This window comes from Tachypleus tridentatus, chromosome 12 (assembly GCF_004210375.1).
Source record: "Tachypleus tridentatus isolate NWPU-2018 chromosome 12, ASM421037v1, whole genome shotgun sequence".
NCBI classification, from domain to species: domain Eukaryota; kingdom Metazoa; phylum Arthropoda; class Merostomata; order Xiphosura; family Limulidae; genus Tachypleus; species Tachypleus tridentatus.
In genome coordinates, this window is record NC_134836.1 from 84548455 (window position 1) to 84569026 (window position 20572).

The following is a 20572-nucleotide window of genomic DNA, read 5'->3' on the forward strand; positions in this document are numbered from 1 at the left end:
GTTTAGAAAACATTATTCAAACAAGATGAAATACAATAACTTTTTATTTCAAATGTGTATTATTCACAAGTAAGGTTCTTCTTTGTGAAATATTCAGTTGATTTTGCAAGTGTTATTTTAATGCAGTAATTACGTGAGTACGTCAGTCAATAATTCTTGCACTTTTACAAAAATTATCAATTTTATCAAGGTTCTGCTTTGTAAAAAACATTCATTTGATCTGGCTAACCAGATTATGATACAGTAATTAGCTGAATATGTTAGTTATTTTAGTATGTTTTACATAATGTATCAAAATATTATGAGAATACATTAATTCTGCAATTGCTTCTTACATACAAGTCATTTACATTTTGCCACTTCTTGTTTTATGCAGTACTCAAACATCTTTGTATCCTATAATTATATCAATAAAAAGTACCTTTGGTAAAACTATATGCTCTTTCTTACAAAAATCTATGTTTAAGTTTCACAAGTCTTTAACAGAAACTGACAATAATTACATACATATCTTTCTACTTTTTACAAATATTTCTTGGGTTTTAATGAAAAAATATACTAAAATTCTACAGGTTCATATTTGATGCATCTGCCAAACAAAATAAAACAGTCAAATCGTATCATTACCAGTAAGTGTTCCACTGACAAAGGCACCTGAGACTTAAGTAATGAATAAATTTAATTTTACACTAATGAAAAGTTATATAATTAGAATAATGTTCAGATGACGCTATAACATTTATGTGGTTGGAAAAGTCTAGATTTTTAATTCTTATATAACTCTTTACATTTATAATTCACTTTGTTCTTTTCTTTTGGAAAATAATATAGAGCCTTAATATTTTATTGAGTTCTGAATTAATTTAGCTTTGGACATAATGTATGTCAACCCATTATTAAACAATAGTTCTCCCCGAGTATAATAGCATTGTATCCTACAAGATACTACACTTAAAGTTTGTCGATTACTCTTGGATTGTGTGCAAAGAAAAATACAATTCAGGTATGGAAAAACTAGGAAGTTACTGTAATTGGAAGGAGGCCCAACTTCAACCTTGTTCAGAGGTCAAGGTTCATGTTGGTCCATTAGTTAATATTATATGTTGTTTCCAGTACAGCCCACTTTCAATAACAAGAAATGACAGTACAGTGTACCTACCTGAGAACTTTCAAATGTAGTGTCTGGCTTGGTCCATAATTTGACTATAGGACTTAAAAGTGTTTGATCAACATCTTCATTCTTTCCTACACATTAAATTGGAATATTCATGAAAAAGTGAACTTTTTTTTCTTCAAATAACAAGTATTCCAAATATATAAAAGTTAAAAATGAGGTAATTTTAGTAGTGAGTAATTTTAACTATAAAGGTTATTCTGCTTTAAGATTAATATACTAGTGCACCATACATAACATTGGTCAGTAAATGTTGGAACTGCTTTACAATAATAAAACAAAATATTTGGTTAAAAAATAAATTACTGTAATATAATAAAATGGAGGGAGTTATACAGGGTGTTCGCAAAGTCACTGTGCAGTTTTGTATGTTAATAAATATATAAGTGCACAGTGACTTTCTGAACACCCTGTATATAATAGCTAGACCCCATAATAATGTTAATATTTTCAAATGTGAAAAAAGTACATTTGTTGTTTGTTTTCAGCATTTAAACTATTTCTTACTCATAAATTAACATTTTAGGTAAGGTAATACATCAATTTCTGATTAAGGAAAAAATTATAAATGTATCATACATTGTCAAAATAATCTAAATTAACATTTGGTAGTCTCAGGCTAAGATAATGGAACACACTTTTAAGCAATTCTTTAACTTTCAAAACAAAGCATCATTAAAAACCATGTAATCATTTTACATGATAATTCCTGAAAATAAAACATGCATTAAATGTTTATTAAAGATGTGTGCAATTTTTAATTATGAGAAACAAAGAATTTAATATATCAAATTACACTTCTTTAGTAATTGCTTGTAATGAAATTCTTTTCTTTATATAAAGTTAGTAAAGCTACAAAGAATTCAGGAAATACCTCACCTATGATATAACTGACAAGCAGACCAACAACTAGTGTTACCAGCCATCCTGTTCCTGCATACCACATGTAAGACATTTTGTACAAGGGAAACACATAACTGGAAAGGTAAATTACTAAATAAACTTCTAAGGTGCAGGTAAAGCATCATAAGAACAGTTTGTTCAGTCATACATTAAATGCAACAAGTTATAGGTATATTACAATAATTTAAAAAAATTCCATTGAATATTGATGCATAGTTGGAAACATTTGAACCATTGTACCATGCCAACTCAATCTATATTTTCCAAAGTGGTTTTTATTTTTCTCACAATAATATACTCAACTGAACTTCACCTTATAATCCATTAAACAGTATGGCATATTATATTGTTTCTCACAAAGCATTGCTTGCTTTATCTTTGAAATTTCCACCCATTAATTGAGTACATGAATCTGATGCCCCATATACAACTTTTGTTACAAATATCAAACATTAGATGGTGATCTGTATGAACGTTTTCCTTAAAATCATCCATGAAAGTAAAGGGAATTTGACAAGTATGACAAGTTTTGTTTTAGTAACAGTACTTTTATACAATGGGAATCACATTGAGTTATCACCACTACAACTTGCTGCTTCGTTATCCAAATAACATTTTGTAAGTTGATTCACAACTGGCATTTTGTTTCTGTACTCAACCCAAGTATCTATATTGATTGTATCAATGGTAGAAACTGGATGATCAAAGGAATTACTCACCAATCCCAGTTGCATGGTCAACAGCAGTCTGATTTCAACATTACATTTACCCCACAAAAGTAATTATGTAGTTGATGAAGACGGGATGAATCCAACTGCAATTGACATAATGGAGGTATCATAATTCACAACTGAAGTTTTAATTTTTATCAAATCTTGCCAACATGCTGTAAAGCTTCCACACAGTTGTATACATTTTTCTTTCTGGAGGTTTCTTATCTGGCATTGTGTCTTTGTACAAGGCTTCTACTTGTCTCATTTTGAAATGACAACATAACAAAGCCATTAACACTTTTTTTTTTTTTTTTTTTTTTTTGGGTACTAAACCTCCATTAAAAATCTTTTGGATTCTGCAATTGTCATGACAAAGGTTTAAGCTGGACATCATCTCATTATTACCACTGCATATTTGCTGCTGGGAAAAAGTAAATTTTGCAATTTTTTCACAAAATGTGAAGTATCTTTTATTGGTATTCCTTCACCAGGTGTCCCTTGTTCAACCTCTGCTCAGAAAATTGGAATGATATAAAGAATTCAGACAAAATGCTGTCTGTATTTCACTCAATTTTTAATTCCCATATGCCTGGGGCTTGCATAAGCAAGTCTTGGTTCCCTCAGTTACAGAATCTAAGCTCAACATAATTCAATTGCATTGCTAATCTTATTGTTTTTTGTACCTTTGAATTAGGCCAATGACCCATTTTGAGTTTCATCTTCTATATTTTTACCGTCATGATTACAACCACACCTGGAGCATTTTCCCACACATTCTACACTTGTCGCATTTGCATGTCAATGGTGCTAATTTGGCAATACTTTCCCCAGAACAAATGAATGTAAACTCCAAATCTTGTAAAAAATATACAATACTGGTAGAATTTCAGTATGTTCAAGAAGACCCCAATTTTAGATCTGTTACTTTATAAAAGAATCAATACAAAAAGTTTAGCTAATTATCTTTTTTTTCCCAACTTAAATAGTCCCATGGGACTAAGAACAAATTTGTACCCGAGAAGTATGCATTATACATGAATAAATGAAGGGTTTGAGTCACTGGACTATTTTTTACATTGCCTACCCAACTTGCTAACCCTAACAAGCTAACCTGATCTTTTGTCTGAAAAGAACATTGTGATTTTCAAACAATTATAATTTAACAGAAAAATAGTTGCAAGAATTAAAGGAATAGCTAAAAAAAAAAAACTATGAAAAGTTAATACATCTGTTTTTTTTCAACATTTTCTAAACTTGGCATTTCCATTCTTCCTACTTATAGAAGTTTAGGGAAGTCATTTTCCCACAAAACCATAAACTACTATGTATACCACTTCACTTATATACATTGTTTATAATTTGCATTAACCAATAATATTTAAATGTTGCCTATAACTATTTTCAAAGATACGGTCTGTTAGTAATTGTTCAAGCAACATCCCATGGCTTCATAAATGGATGGGTTGAAAGACTGTATTAACAAAATCTTTAAAAGAGAAGAAATTATGAGAAAAAGAAGAATGAATAATATATTGCCAAAAGATGCTAGTTTATAACTGAATGCAAACGTATTCTTTGGGATGGGTAGGAAAATGCTAATAAAGTGATACATTATATACAGGCTTCAGAGCTTTCAAGATAAATAGTTAGAACATTTTTGTTTATTTAAAAATTACAATAGATATACATTACAAAATATTAATTCCAAAATATTTTTGAAACAAAATATTTAAGATTAGTTAAAGTTTCAAAATTTGATATGCAGGTGTGAAATTGACACCTTAAAAGGTGCTGTGGTGCAGTTAGGGATAATAAATTAATTGACACACTATATTACCTCTTTTGTTTTTACTCAAAAATAAACTTCCTTAAGAAGCCATAGTATATGTTTTCTACAGGTGTATAGAATACAGTAAAGTTAATTATATTTAACTGAGAATCATAATCAAGCTCATAATGACTTTCAGTACTTATTTTTGATAAAAATAAACTAAATTGAAAGAGAAAAGAAGAAAATACTTGCAACAGAAACCAATAAAATTACAGTATTTTGTAATTTTACCATACCGTTCTTTGGCTGCAGTGGTTAGATTTTTGATATCTTGTACATAGACAGTATTGTTGAACAACAAAGTACTATTGTCAGTTGTAATCCAGTTGGTAAAAGAAATCGTCTCATTTCTTGAACTCGTGCAACCCTCGTCTGTTAGAGGAAGTTTCTGAATAGGAATCTTTGCTGCACCAGCTCCAAATCCAATCCAGAAACAAAATGCAAGACCCATTGACAAACCCACCAATGCACTCTATATATATAAAAAAATTATTAAATAAAAACAAAAAACAAAATTGTTACACAAGTTTACATCCTAAGCCATACATACATATATAAATATACTTATTCAAATAAAGGTATTTTGTTGTCGTTTTTTTAAAAAATAAACTACATTATATCACTGTATTAAAACTGATAAAATCATTATGTTTGGGTTAATAACTACTATAGTAAATAAACTTGTATGTGTAGGTTTATTAACACTAGTATTTTAGTGATGAACACCTCCAACACTAATCTCATGTAATGTCATTATAAAAACAATGCAATGTTGCATTTAAAATCCAATAAAATATCTAATTTTAAACATATTTTAATTATTTTTGTATCACAAACAAATCTATATTGTTGATATTTCAGACTGTGGTATTCATACCACTGCTACACGGAACTAATGTCAGTAGTATACAAAAATTAATGTAAACAATGATAAATCTGTAATAAGCTCAGTTTATTCTCTTCACTTCCATACTCATTCTCTGCCTGCATAAACTCACTCATGCTTTCCTCCCTTTAAATTAACAAAATTCACTACATGTTTATAAATTTTGTATTGAAAAACAATTGCATTTTTTCCATCAACAATAAGTGTTAAAAACAAATTTTTGCTATTAGGACTTTAGATTCTTATAAAATAAAACCTGGGTTCACACTTCACAAGTCTTTAAAGTCTCCAACAACCACTGATCTGGATTATATTAGCAGTTTTTATGGCAAGTTGTCTAAATAAAACATGACAAATTACAAATATTACTTTTTAGTTAATATTTTCCGATTTTTTTAACCTGTACGTGTGTGTGTGATCTTTTAACTATAAGTTGAAAGATATGAAATTTGCTTGACTTTGTACCTGATGCGAAACTAGTTATTCATTTTCTACCTAAAACAACAGTTTATGTTCTAGCACTGATCTATAATGATTCTGTCAAAAGCTTTCAGCTATACATGTTCCACACATCATTCAGAGAGTATAATAAAGCTTAGAAAAAGAATCAATTCAATTTTTATATTCTGCATTTTTCTTTTTTGTCACATTAAAGTGTGTTAAAAATGCAATGTTTATTGGATAAGTCATGGTTTCTGTATTTCTTCTTAACCAATGAAATTTTCATGAACTTTTTGAGAAGGAAGGAAGGGCATATACACAATGAAAAATATGTAGTTTTAATTAGTCATGGATAATATGAGGATTTCTATTTAGTAAAAAAAACAAAAACAAAAAAACATTTGTTTGTAATGGTAATCCCCACATATGCATGGAGTAATGTATGTAATGAAATGACCACAAATTCTAAAGAAGCTGACAAGTTTCATTTGCTCAACATTTCAGCTTTATACCTTCATTAAGAGAATGTAATTTCTATAATGAACTATCACTCAAATTAAAGCTGATAGAATAAATTACACAAAACTGCATGTTCCTAATGAAGGTGTAAACTGGAATTTGGGGAAATAAGACAGCTTGTAACATTCTCTGCAATTCACAGCAATTTTATTTATTTGTAATTAGTCTGGGTGTATTTTGCTCTTGACATTAACACTCACATATGATATGTGGAAAACAATTTTTTTTAAAAAATGTGTGGATAATTCCATTTTGTGTGGCAAGTCAGTTTTAACATTAATATTTATTAATATAATTATTTTCATACTTAATTCTGCCAGTTGCAGTAGTCTCTACTTACAGCTATAAATAGTATCACAAATGTGGCATAAACTGACAAACTATCAGTAACTATCTTGCTTTATCAAACTAAGTGAAAATATTTTTGTTTACTGCACTCTTGGTTCAGATCAATTTTTATTAACAGGAAAAAAAAATTAGGTGTAAATCCTAAAAGGTATTTATGTGTAATAAACAATAAGAATATGTCTGCATTTATAAAATTACTTTTGGAAAAAAACCAAAAATAGTGGGTTTTTTGTTTTTATCAGTTTCTTTACTATCTTCAAAATATTTTTTCTTTGTTAATGATTTACAAAAATCATGTATAGTGTTATTTTGGCAAGTGCACATACTGAAAAAAAGAAAATAAAAGGCATAATAACATCAAAATGATTTACATACATAATATAATTTTATTCACAAAGTGAGCCAAAAATTGGATACCAAGATGCACAAAAAGATATTTAAAATGTTTGGTATTAAACAAAGCTACACAAAGGGCTATCTTGCTCTGCCTACCACAGGTATCTTAACCCAGATTCTAGTATTGTTCGTCTGCAGAAATACTGCTGTGTCACTGGGGTTGAAAATGAAATTTTTGTTAATATGTATTAATGACTTTACTGAGTAACTACCTCACATACACACAAAGAAAATTATGCTTAAAAATCACCACATTAACTACTTTAAATGAATTATTGAGCCTATATACTAGACATAGTAGCTAGCCAACACATTTCTATTAGTAATTACTGGCTGCAAAAAACAAATATTTCCTGACTTTAAGCAATTCTTCCCTTTTCACCCTAATTTTTCCATAAACACTATATATCCTGTCCAACAGTTTAAATAATAAATAACTAATAATCATGAAATTTTTAGCTATAGCATAGCAGTTTACAGTTAATTTATTCTAATCCTGCCTAAAAGAATTTCAAGTGCTACAGTTACTAAAGATTCATTTGTATATGCATCATACTCTTACAGTTTTAGCACTGCTGTCATAATTGGTAAGCTGAATCTTATTGATTGGGATCCCTATGAAAGTAAAGTTTTTGAGTTAGAATCACTTTTTAATGGGATAAAATAAGCTTTTTGATCAATTGAGTGAGGCTGGATTTCAATACAACTTTAACAGTTTTTATTCAAAGGAAGACAAAATGTTTGTTTGTTATAAGCTGCATCTTAACATACAAAAAGAACAAAAATTCCTTCCCTTTTTTAGTAAAATGAATATAAGATAAAATAAACTTACAATTTGGTTTGGTTTTCTGAAAAGCATGCCCAAGGTAAAAAGACCAAGTAAAGGACCTCCAACAACTCCAAATATTGTTAAAGATGCCTGAAGCACTCCCCCAAGCTGCTCAGCAATGTAAGTTAGGATTATACAAAGGATGCCATAACCAAGAGCTAGATCATGAAGAGAAAACAGTAATATTTTACATTGTTAGAACATTATAAACAATTTTCAATTTTTCTCTATGTTTTAAAATGTATATAATTTATTGAAATTATTGTTAGCAACTCCTGTTTGTGTGCAGTAATATTATAGAGAATATCTGGTGTTTTTTTTCAGAAACCTTATTACCCTCAACAAACCTATATCTTAGGATTATTAAATTTTTAAGAAGTTTATCTGACAGATTAATCAAAACCTTCATATATCTAAAAACAGGTAAAAAAGATGAAGCCAAGTTTGGAAAGTACTTACTACATTTAGAATTTTGCACACTATAGTAATTACAATAGATGTTCTTCTCCATTACAAATATGCACATTCTTAAGATCTTAAAAATGAAAACAGTGTTAAAACATTAATAGGGTACACTTTGGATTGTACACATGCTGTAATTACACTTAACAACCTTTATTTATTGTAACCAGAAATAAAAAATGGTGAAAAAAAAAGAGGGGTAATTACCATTAACAGCAGTGAACATGTTAATGATAGATTCATTGAAATATGTTTGAGCAGAGAAAAATGTATGTTGGAAACATACATATTTACATTCAGTTTAGCTCCTAATTCACCTTAGAATCATCACAGAGTTATAATGAACACAATTACAAAAAGTAAGTAATGACAGGTTGGTTTACTCTGTTGTGTTTATGAGGTATAATCTACACTTACAGCTAAAGCAAAATTTTAGCTTTTTGTTTTACCTCATAGCACAAGAGGTCAGTCCTTTATTTGGTACTGCACACTGCAAGCTTTCTTTTTTTGAGTTGCTTCCCTTAGTGGTAAATAATGATTAAGTATAGATTACTTAGAAAGCCATTTCAAAGCAGATTTTCCTTTTGTGGCAAAATTTTGCACAAGTATGCACACTAAATTGTTTACTTTACATTCATACCACTAAAAAAAAAAAAAAAGGATAATTTCACTTCTTGATGACTTGCACAAAGTTTGCAAGTACTGAAAATTTTGAATTTTTCAAGAAAAAGCTTCACATGGCTCAAGAATTAAATGTAGGTGAGGGCAACCAAGGAACGAAGTTTTGGAAACCTGCTTCAGAGGATGATAATGTTCAAAATATAGCAAAACATTTGCCATTTCTAGTTCTGGAGAAAGTTGGTAAGTATGCCTAACTATGCAAGTGGAAAAAAAAACTACAGAGCAGTTTTTTTCTTTTTTTTATTGTTTTTTGCTATGAAACTATAATTTTGTTTAATCCTTGAGAATTATAAACAGGAGCTTTTTGTCAGTTAAAAATGGATGGATTAAAATATTAAAAATTTCCAATGATAGTAACAAAAACTAAAATGATCAGCATGCTAATTCACCTCTTTTCTTAGATTATACTATTATTAAAAATTGTTTATTTCTAATAATATGTCTTAAAACTAGAAATTCTAAGTAAAGAATAACATTTTAAATGTTAAAGTGTACTTTAACTCTGCATAAAAAAAAGAAAAGAAAAAGGAACATAAAAATTATATTACAAACGTTACCAAGAAATTTTGATACTAAAGCTGCCTTTCTATCTGAGAGTCCATTCCCTAGCCACAGAGGCTTTAAAAAGTCTTCTAAAGTTACAGCTGCCAGTGAATTAAGAGCTGATGAAACAGTACTAAGAGCACCACTGAAAATTCCTGAAACAAAAATCCCTGGTAGGCCTGGGATATGTCCAAGGGATAACATGACAAAATATGGCAGCAACTATGAAATAAAGTTTCAAACATTTTTAGATATTATTATGTAACAAATACACTTAAGTTATTTATTAAGTATCAAACAAAGGTTACATTTTACATTCAAATGTTAAAATAATTTGAAAAAATATTACATTCTCTGAAAGTATGTGAAAGAGTGATGAGCCAGTTACACAAAGTCCTTAACTATTTCTTTTTATATGTACTAGCAGTTTTATTTAATTACTTAAGTTGCATTCATTTTTTATGCAGTGATTGTGTAACTGTTATAAAAATAAACATTTTTATACCAGAAGTGGACAAATTCAAACATTATGAGTATTAGAGATTTTCACTGTAAAAGCAAACATGTATGTGTATGCAAGATAAACACATATCAGTATTTTCAGATAAAAGCAATTACATTTGTCAAAAAAATGTATGAGCATGTGCATATCTAAAAATGTAAAGGTAATGATAATAATTATAAAATATCTCAGACCTCCCATTTTTCTTGCTCATTTCTTATTATCATTTATGTTCTGATCTTTACCACTGATATAATTAAAAAAAATCCTTTTTATTTTGAAAGAGCAAAAATGCATACACATCAGTTATAAGGCTGGAATGCAGCAAGATTTGAATTATGCTAATCAGTTTATAAAGCTTAAAATGTGAGCAAAAACAGGTTCTATTTTTTTTATTTTTCAAAGTGCCAAAGTCAGTTTTCAGTTACATGAAAATCTAAAAGTGAGAAAACATACAATAGTGTTGGAACTTGGATATCCTAATTTCCTGTTTGATCAACTTTCTTGATCTTCTAAGTCTTCTATAATACAAGTCAATTTAAATTTCTTAAATCTGTAATGCTTTTCTTTAATTTTAGTTCTTACACCTTTTGTAAGTCAACCTTCAGGATTTTTAATTGTAGCTACCCTTTTCTTTCTGTAATGAATATATTGTTTTGAAATATATGTACTCAAATATATTTCAATAAAAAATTTCCAAATTTTCTCAGTGTCTCCAAAGAACTCAACTGCCCAGTTTACAACAGATAATTTCCAAATCAATATGAAATTAAAATCACCCATAATTATGACTTTATTAACAACTGAAATCTTAACCTCACTGTAAAGTTTCTCACTAATTTCATCAGTTTCATCTCGTGGTCTGTAAATTCCTACTAGGAGCTTTTACCCTTGATATCCACTAACAGAAACCCAAATGGATTTAATCTTGCTATTATCCTTAATATTCTCAACTTCAACAGGATGCAACTCACACTACATATAGAGCCATTCCTCCTCTTTTCTTTTCTACTCTGTTGCTATTAAATAACCTATAACCATATATTTCAAAAACATTTGTCATCAAAATCATCTACATTTACCCTGTATAATTATTTCCATTGCATCAAAATTATCTATTCTTACCAGTGCCCAAAAGTCATCTATTTTATTCCTTATATTTCTAGCATTACAACAGTAATAATTAAATATATTCTCATAACTACTTTTATACTGATTTTCTCATGCTAAACTTTTCTTTACACTTCAATTTTATTTTATTTTATTTATTTTTGAATCTCACAACTGTCTAATCCTACTTTATACCTTCCTTTACAGCTCAGTTAATATCCCTTGCAATATGCCAGACCCTTTCTCACTTCAGTGTAAACCAATCATTCAAAAAATTTCCTCCTCCCACTGAACTGATCACATAAAATCTAACCAGCTAACTTGCTCATCCTTACATACTAATTTCAGCCAAGCATTTAGCCCTAATGACCTACTCAAAATTTTGTCTCCACAATTAATTCTTGGCAGTATCTCTAATACAATTATTTATGGCCTTTATCTTTAAATGCTTTTATCAACACTTGTACTTATTAACTCCTCTGACTTACTCTTTGCTCTATCACCAATCCCTATGTGTACAACAAAGACTGCATCATTGCCAGACCCCTTCATTATATCTCTTGCTCTTTCAGTTATGTCTTCCACTTGTGCTCAAGAGTAGCATCATAATCCAACTCTTTTATCCCTATTTATCTCCACAGCCTATTCCATCTATTCATATTCTGGGTGAAAGAAACACCTATAACTAACTTATAAGTTGATAATCCATATCCTTACCTATTCCCTTTATTTTCCCTCACTCCAGTAGTTCCTCCTCTACATAATACATAAGCCAAGGGCTGAAATCTATTACTCAATAGAATAAGGTCTTAATAATTAAGTTCACTACTTTTAACCTTAATACTACACTTTCAAACTTTCTGAATGTTATTGTTAATCTCAGCTGATACCTCCCTTGCAAGCAAAAGCTGTCATTTCCCACAGTTTATCACTCTTTATCTATATCCTCAACTTTAGTCAGGACAGCCTTCAACCTTCCTCCAACATGCAAAACACCTACATATGAATTGAACATCCTCACTATTACTTCCTTGAAAGTGCATTGTAGTCCAGAGCTCCAAAATGAAACCCATTCACTGACTTAACAAAGTGGGGATGCTCAACCCCCAAATGAAATAAAACAATGTATTTAATTTATCTGACAATCTCACCAAAGAACCATTATGTATTCTACATATTACACTATTAAATTTTAAATTAAAAGCTTTACTTTCTATTTTACTCCCTAATCTTACTAAATCTATTTATCTTTATGTTATTAAACTCTAATTTTTAAAGATAAAAATAATAAAACCAAATAGCATTCAAAAATCCACAATATCATAAGAACTTAGCTTTCTATCATCTCTCTTAAAATACACCCTTTATCTCAAAATTCAGTTCTTTGATGTTGTCAAACTCCAAATTTTCTTTCAAAGTATATTTCATTAAATAAAAATTCCTTTAAATCAATGCTCAAAAATTATGCTGGTTTATTATTATAGCATCTAATATTAGATATGATAGATCTTGTACACTAATTTGGTTTATGTATTTTTGGTAACCCATACAAAATGTCAGCATGTGAACCAGAATCTTAGTTTAGTTCCATATATAATTGTTCATTTGTACCCTTACTTTTTTTAAAACTTCAATAAATATCTACTTAGCTTATTTTCTCAAGATGTGGTTCAATCTTTCATAAAATTCAAAATTTAGTCATTTTTGTTACTTCAATAACATTATTACTGTTATCTACTTTATTTAAGATGTCAAAATTATTTCCTTTATTACTTAGTGATTACAATATTCACTGTTTTTAGTTAATTTCCTTCATGCCCATATTTCAAGCAACTTAGTATTCCACGATTTAGGATTAAAGTGATACACACAAACTATTCAAACCTATACTCTTAAGTATGTGTATATACATTAATTAAAATATTTATCCCTGCTGTTGAACTAGTCACACAATTATTAAAACAATTTAACAAACCCCATACATATAATCATGAAACTCCAATTTTTTTTTAAGAGTAACAGCAAAAAAACCTTAATCCTTAAAGCAATACTCATTTTGATACTATTTATAGGTTGATAGATTTATAATGACATCATCAGGATTTCCCAGAAATAATTTACTTATTTGATTTTTCTTTAAATTTAAAAATTTATTATTCTGAGTCAATCTTACTTTGGACAGTTTATGGTTATTTTTTATAATTTTATTTATCAAGAAGAAATAATCTACAGACAGTTTCATTTTCTAACTGCAAGTTTTATTCATCAAGAAATTTGTTAACATTTAATTTTTTTTGTTTTAAACACTTCTAAATTTAGTAGTCTAAAGTTTAATAATTTAGGTATTAATTCATATATTTTACATTTATTCAAAATATTTAAATTAGGCTTACATTTACTTAATTTAATACGTTTTTTTTTCACACTACTAAAATCTCTTTGGTGTCTTTCTACCACATCTATTATGGATAACACTGATTAGAGATTTATTTCTGGAAATCTAAAATTACAAAAGAATTTAAAGATTAATGGTAGGATGCCCTAATAAAAAAAAATCAGTAAAGATAATCCAACCAGATGCAATTCACACATCTTGTTAAAACACCTGTATGGTTATCATAATATCCTTCATTTCATATGTTTACATATTACTCTCATCCAATATTTTTCAATTTTGAGTTGTACTTTAGAGGGGAAGAGAAGTGTTGCCAAAAGGCCCATCTATTAAAAACACACAAATCAAATTAACAAAAAAGCACAAAAATCATTGTTTTATTAATACACCTGACTAATCAAAAATAATTTTTGAAATTTGTTTACCTATGGAATATAAAATGTCATAAAAAAACTCACTAAAAACCTATCAAATATTAGGTTTTAACTTAATTATCATACCAATGTTACATATTTCACATAAATAGTTTAAACTAAATAACACCAGATAAACTGTAAATTGCTCAGCAAATGTACATGTTTGTGTATTGAATTACTTGGTGCATGAGCTACTGACAAAGAATTTGTTTTCATTATTTTATCTAATCTAACAAATTTCTAACTTTTACATTTTAATTACTTTTATAATAAGAAAAGGATTACACATGAAACATAATAAACAGTACTCAAAGTTTCGTTTGTTGTTTTGTGCTATTTACTGTTTTGGACACTTAAGTCTTTTTTTTGGTTAACTAATAATACCACTACTACTATTATGTTAAACAAGAGTATTAAAACATTGACTTTTAAAATGAAGTATGGATTTTACTATAAAAAGTATTGAAACAAAAATCAAAACCATAGCTACAAATTTATAAAATGCAATCCTTACTTTAGCAGCTTTACATACTTATCGTAAGGATTAAAACTCTGGCCAACAGGGATTAAATTTTATAAATTTGTAATTGTGGTTTTTATTCTTGTGTCAGTACTTTTTGTAGAAAAATCCTTACATCATTTTAAAATTCATTTTTTTAATACTCTTGTTTGATTACATTTTATGTTATACTTACATAAACTATATATAATAATGCCATCCACTGGGTTGAAAAAGTATATTAAAACACATGCATGAATTGCTTACTATTGATAATATACCTGGTTTGTGTGGATTTTTATCAGAAGAACAGAAAGAATCAAGTAGTGGGCAAGAATATTGAACCAAATGGCTTATTTGTTTCATATGTAAGAAATACATTAAATTTTATACTTCACAGAAAGGTGGTAAATATTTAAAAAAAAGGAAAGACCTGTAGAAAAAAAAATGCTATAATTCTCATACTAGGGGGAAGAATGAAGATTTTTAAAAATATTTCTTTATAAATTAAGAATTTAAAACAAAATACTAAAATTTGATTTATAAACTACTTTTTAATGCTGAGTTATTCATATAAAATAATAATAGTATAATTATAATACATTTTGAAGAATATTATGACATGTGCACTTTGATCTGCTCATTGTGAGAGAGTTAACTTTACTAATCATTATCTATCAAACATATATTCAAATTACTAACATGGTTACCTGATCAGGAGATTTCACATTTGTTTCCTCTTGGTGTAGTATTGGATCACACAAGTGAAGGTTAGCATAAATAATAAGTCCTGTCAATGATGTTGTTATACTAAGAAGAGTGGTGATAGGCCAATTCAAAAATAAAGCTCTACAAGAAATAGAAAAATTGTAATTTCTTTGAACATATAAAACAACTGTGATAACCCTAAATAACACAATGAAACATTTATCTTTGAAAGTTATGAAATTTCCAAAACTGCTTTAAACAATCTTATTTGCATACATGTTTATGCATGTTTTAGAAATGATATACTTAATATTTGTGTGTTCTTTCCTCATATGGTATTTAGAAAAGAAACTAAATAACTATAAGTTATTTTACATTAATGGAGTATGTTTTACATATGAAATGAAAGATCTTGATATTTAATGACAAGAGGTTTTATTCAGCCTATGAAAAATTTTGACTTACAATATGATCTAGAATAATATGTAATAACTTCAGTTACTTAGCTGCAGCATGAATATATGGCATGCACAGAATATAACAGTTAAAGTTCTTGTTTCATGAGAATAGTTTTATTGAGACCTGTACAAATCATAAAATAAATTAAAAATAAGGTAAATAAGAAGTTTGATTTGAATGAATCTTTTTATAGTGTATTCTATTTACTTATGTACTTTACATAAAATATTCGTGATTTACAGAGATAGATTTTTGATAAAATTTTCTAGAATAACAAATATTTCCTGTTTGATCTTTATTTTACATTTTGTTAGTAACTACTAAAAGAATTAGTATTTTTGATCTAATGAACATTTTGTTAGTACCAGTGGAAGGCATTTCTTAAATATTTTGCATACACTAGGTTTTTAATTTTACATTGCGATAAAAATTCCTACTGGAAAATAGTTTAAATCTTACACAATATAGAAAGTTATTATTACATTTTGTTATATGTATTAACATAATATTATGAATTAATAACCCAATATTCAATATGGCTAGATGCTGCAAGTGGCAGTTGCCAAGTAAATACGTGTTCCACAACACAAACTGAATTAGGTGTTCCAACAGTCAAAAGTCAAGTGAACCACCCAACAGCATTCACTTGTGTTAAGTACTGGGCTACTTCTTTTAGCTGTTTATCGCAGTACCTACAAAAAGCATGTCATAGTTGAAATGAATCTTAGCCACAATGGGCTAGTAGTACCCAATGGTAGCCATTTCCGGTAACCAACAGGTTTCACGCTTTCCATATTTACCAGCAATGATGGTTCTATAGTAAATATTATAATAATTTTATTGATGTCCAACAAAACTATAAGAACTCAAGCAGTACATCATCAAAAACTTTTTCTGACATGACCATGCTAATTGGGCACATAACATACCTTAAATTCATTAATCATATTAAAATTGTTTTTACACATGCAACAGAAATGATCTTGTAATTTAACTGACTTGTTCAAGGAAGTAGAATGTACATTGAAATATAGAACTATAATAATCAGGCTCAATAAGAGTCATCTTCAGCTAAGACAGCTTTACTTTTCTATCAGGGTGGTTGGCCTTTGAAATGAGTTGCCTTAAGATGAGGTAGATGTAGTTAATTTAAGGGTGTTTAAGGAAAGCCTTGAAAAATATATCAAAGATAGGCCTGGCTCTGAGTGTTTCATTTATTTTTATTTTAAAATATAGTATAATGGATAGGACAACCAAGACAAACATGTCCCTCATTATCTTTAGATTAGATGTACGTTTATATATACGTATTTTAAATTAGGTGATGCTATCTCGAGTCATTCCACCAGTAATGATAGTAAACAAAACCTATGCATTACAAAGGTCAGTTATACCACTTGAAATAGCACTGATACATATACAAAATAAAACAATATAATAAAGAACAAAAGTAATCACTTAGTGCTATCATTATCTTTAGAAAATGATTGTTACAAAGTGATAATGACAAAAGTCTACACTTTTCTATCTGATATACTTACAGCTGAGCTTTCTTCAATGTTTTTATTGTAAGTAGTCTTTGAACTTGGGCTTGGTTCACACCATAGATAGAAGTATACGTAAAAATTCCTCCGATAGCAAGAGTCCAAACAGTATGTCTAACAGTGGGATCTGGATCAAAGCTGCAAGAATTGAAGATTGATAAGCTGGAGGTGTTACTGACAGAAGATTGTGATTAATCAATAGTTAAAATTTAACAAACAACTTGGTATGATATTAAATTTCCAATGATTTATTCAGTGTACAGGAAAATAAAAAAAAATTAAAATAAAAACATTTCTGGATAATTACTCATTTGAAAAGAAAATGTAATCAATGTAAGGCAGTATTACTAAATAATAAATTACACTTATAGTCTATTATACATACATATATAAATTATGGTATATGAAGGATGTCCAACTCCTAAACTCTCAACTAAAGAATCAAAATCACTAAATCGAACCTTGTCCTTCATTAACCATTATCTTAAACTTTCATAAAGTTCTGCTCTCTATCACTCTAGATGGCAATTTGTTCAATAGATTTAACACCCAACTAGAGAAAAAAACTGCTTAAACTTGAGAGTTGTCTGACTTTTCCATCCCTTAACATTTATGACATTTTGTCCTACTGCCTTTATAATTGACCATAAAAAAAAAACAACACAATATAACAATGTACCATTTCCTTTAACAAGTTATGAGAATTGATAAAATTGAATTCTGAGATCAGTACTTCAAGAGGTTATAAAGTTGAAAAGATTAGACATCTCCATTTGAGTTAGTTACTTTTCTATTAGGGTAGTAAGTATAAATTCTACATTACATAAGCACAAATACAAAACTTTTTAAGTAACAAATCTAAATATTTTTGTTGGCATTAATCTCACAAATACTTACTTGAAAAACTGTATTCTACCTCCAGTTGCAGCAATATGCCACACATTCTGAAGACCCCCTGCATCATAAGTTCCTTTAATAATGACTACAAACATGGACAGAAACATGAGGAGTGACTGGTACAAGTCTGTCCATAAAACAGCTTTAATACCACCCTAAAAATTACAATGAATAGTAACGTGTATATCTTGCAGCAAATGAAACTAGTCTCTTGAGAACAACTACAACATTTTGACATATGAAAGACGTAAACTAATTCTAATGTATTGGAGTCTGTTATATCATAGGCATAACACACCCAAACACACTGTGTATGTATTATATACTAACACATCCATCAGAAGATCTAAGTCTCTAAGACAATACTTAAATATAAACATAGTTTTCTTTTTAATTAAACATCATATATTTTTCATTCCATTGCATTCTAATTTTTCTTATTTATGAGAAAAGTACTGGAATACACAAGAACAAGAAACTCACAATAGTACAGTAGAAAGTACACACAAGTCCCACTGAGATAATGGAAGCCCATTTTGACAGCCCTGTCACAGCACTAAGAGTTAATGCTGGAGCATAAAGCACAATGGACATGTACAATATCTACAACAGAAAAAAAAAAAATGTTTTAATAGTTTATGATGAGGTACTACAGAATCCAATTCTAGCAACTGTGTTCACTCTATTAAATGCAAAATACTATTCTGGGGATAAAGTACTGATGCTGCTAGAAAATTAAATACCACATTCCACTTGAATATATTATATTAAATGTGTATGTTATGAAAAGAGGATCAGAAGATAATGTTTCATTTTTTTTCTACTTATTCCTTTTTTGCTGAAATTTCACTATTGGAGAGCTAGAGTGAGGAATTATATTTCTGGTTACATTGTAACCTTCCTGAGATAACAAGTTATTATTCTGTAACAGCACTTACCTGGAAATGAAGAACAAGTACAGCCACGTTCTCAGGCAAAGAGCAATAATATTAGCTTTAGGATTATGAGTACTTTAACAGTTAATGTGAAAGTGAGCCAAGAAGATTCAACTTAAAAAATAAACATTTCTCCTTGTATAAGTCAACAATACAAAAGCTGGCAAAGTATTAAAGATCAATGGACCTATCAGTGTCTAATGTGTTTCACCACATATCAGCATTTAGCCCATAACTTTTAAAATATTATGATGTATGAATAGTGTTTCAGAGAATCTTTAATCTCATGTCATCCAACCTGAATCACAAGTTCTGGTCTTGAACAAAATTCCATTTGGCAATGACTTCCAGGAGGTAAATCTAAAATTATATTTTTATATACTTTGATATACTTTATATTGGAAAAGGACATTAAAAAGGAATTAATAAAAACATTTGATTTATGTTTATTTTTCACAAACTTTAGACTTATTAATGTTGTATTTACTAGTACTGAATCTAGATATTCAATACATACTATACTGAATTCTGAGCACAGTATGACAAGAGATCATACATTCAAAAGTTGGAAAGTTAAATATCTCCCTTTGTAATCAGTTTTATTTCTCTATTAGGGTAGTAAATATAAAAATAAATGCTGTGTTATATAAGAACATATAAAAATGCTTAACTGACAAATCTCACAGTTCTAGACAGCTATAGTACTACAAATACTTAATTACAAACTTCGGTATGATTTAAACCAGATAAATTTTTTTAAGTTTTATTTAATTTTACTCAATTTCAAAACCAATAGTTACAGGTTATGTTAAACAGTGAAGTACTAAACATTTTGTCTTGCTTCATTTTTCAGTTAATTTTGCAGCATTTATTTTATGTAATTAAGGAACCTCACCATTTGGGCCATAAAAGTCAGAGATGCTACTTTTCTAGTTATTTTGCCAAATCTCCGTTCAAGATACTGAAAGAAAAAGCATAAAAGTGTTTTTGTACCAATAAATTAAAACACGTGATTGATTTTCCAACTTGCATATGAAATACTCATAATTAATTAAGGTTACTGCACTGGACAATAAAAATTTAAACTAACAGCTAAAACACCCATTAAAATTTAAGCCAGATGCTTTAATGTCTTAGTTAAGACATCTTCCCATTCTATTATATCTTATTTCCTGTTGTATTTATTTTCTTATCAATACTGAGTTACATATCCTGGTTTTAAAAACTTCATTCATAGAACAAAATTAGCTTGTTCTTCACATATTTATCAAATAAGAAGTATAAACTGTAATAAGTTTGTTTTGTTTGTTTTTGTTGTTAAAAGATCTGTAACAGCAATAACAGTTTCTTCAGAATATTAATTAAAATAGTAACTTCCCCA

General features: G+C 28.7%; 1 protein-coding gene across 7 annotated transcripts in view; it reads right to left on the reverse strand.

The window, feature by feature from the left end:
- LOC143233857 (putative sodium-dependent multivitamin transporter) overlaps nt 1-20572 on the reverse strand; it is a 35585-nt gene that overhangs the window by 4628 nt on the left and 10385 nt on the right. For all 7 annotated transcript variants that reach the window (XM_076470656.1, XM_076470651.1, XM_076470652.1 and 4 more), the window contains 10 exons: nt 20087-20152; nt 18740-18859; nt 18257-18411; nt 17357-17497; nt 15359-15497; nt 9741-9948; nt 8044-8198; nt 4858-5093; nt 2054-2151; nt 1160-1245 (listed from right to left, as the gene is read on the reverse strand). In XM_076470656.1, the coding sequence (XP_076326771.1) occupies nt 1160-1245; nt 2054-2151; nt 4858-5093; nt 8044-8198; nt 9741-9948; nt 15359-15497; nt 17357-17497; nt 18257-18411; nt 18740-18859; nt 20087-20152 (1404 nt within the window). The remainder of the gene's footprint in view (nt 1-1159; nt 1246-2053; nt 2152-4857; nt 5094-8043; nt 8199-9740; nt 9949-15358; nt 15498-17356; nt 17498-18256; nt 18412-18739; nt 18860-20086; nt 20153-20572) is intronic.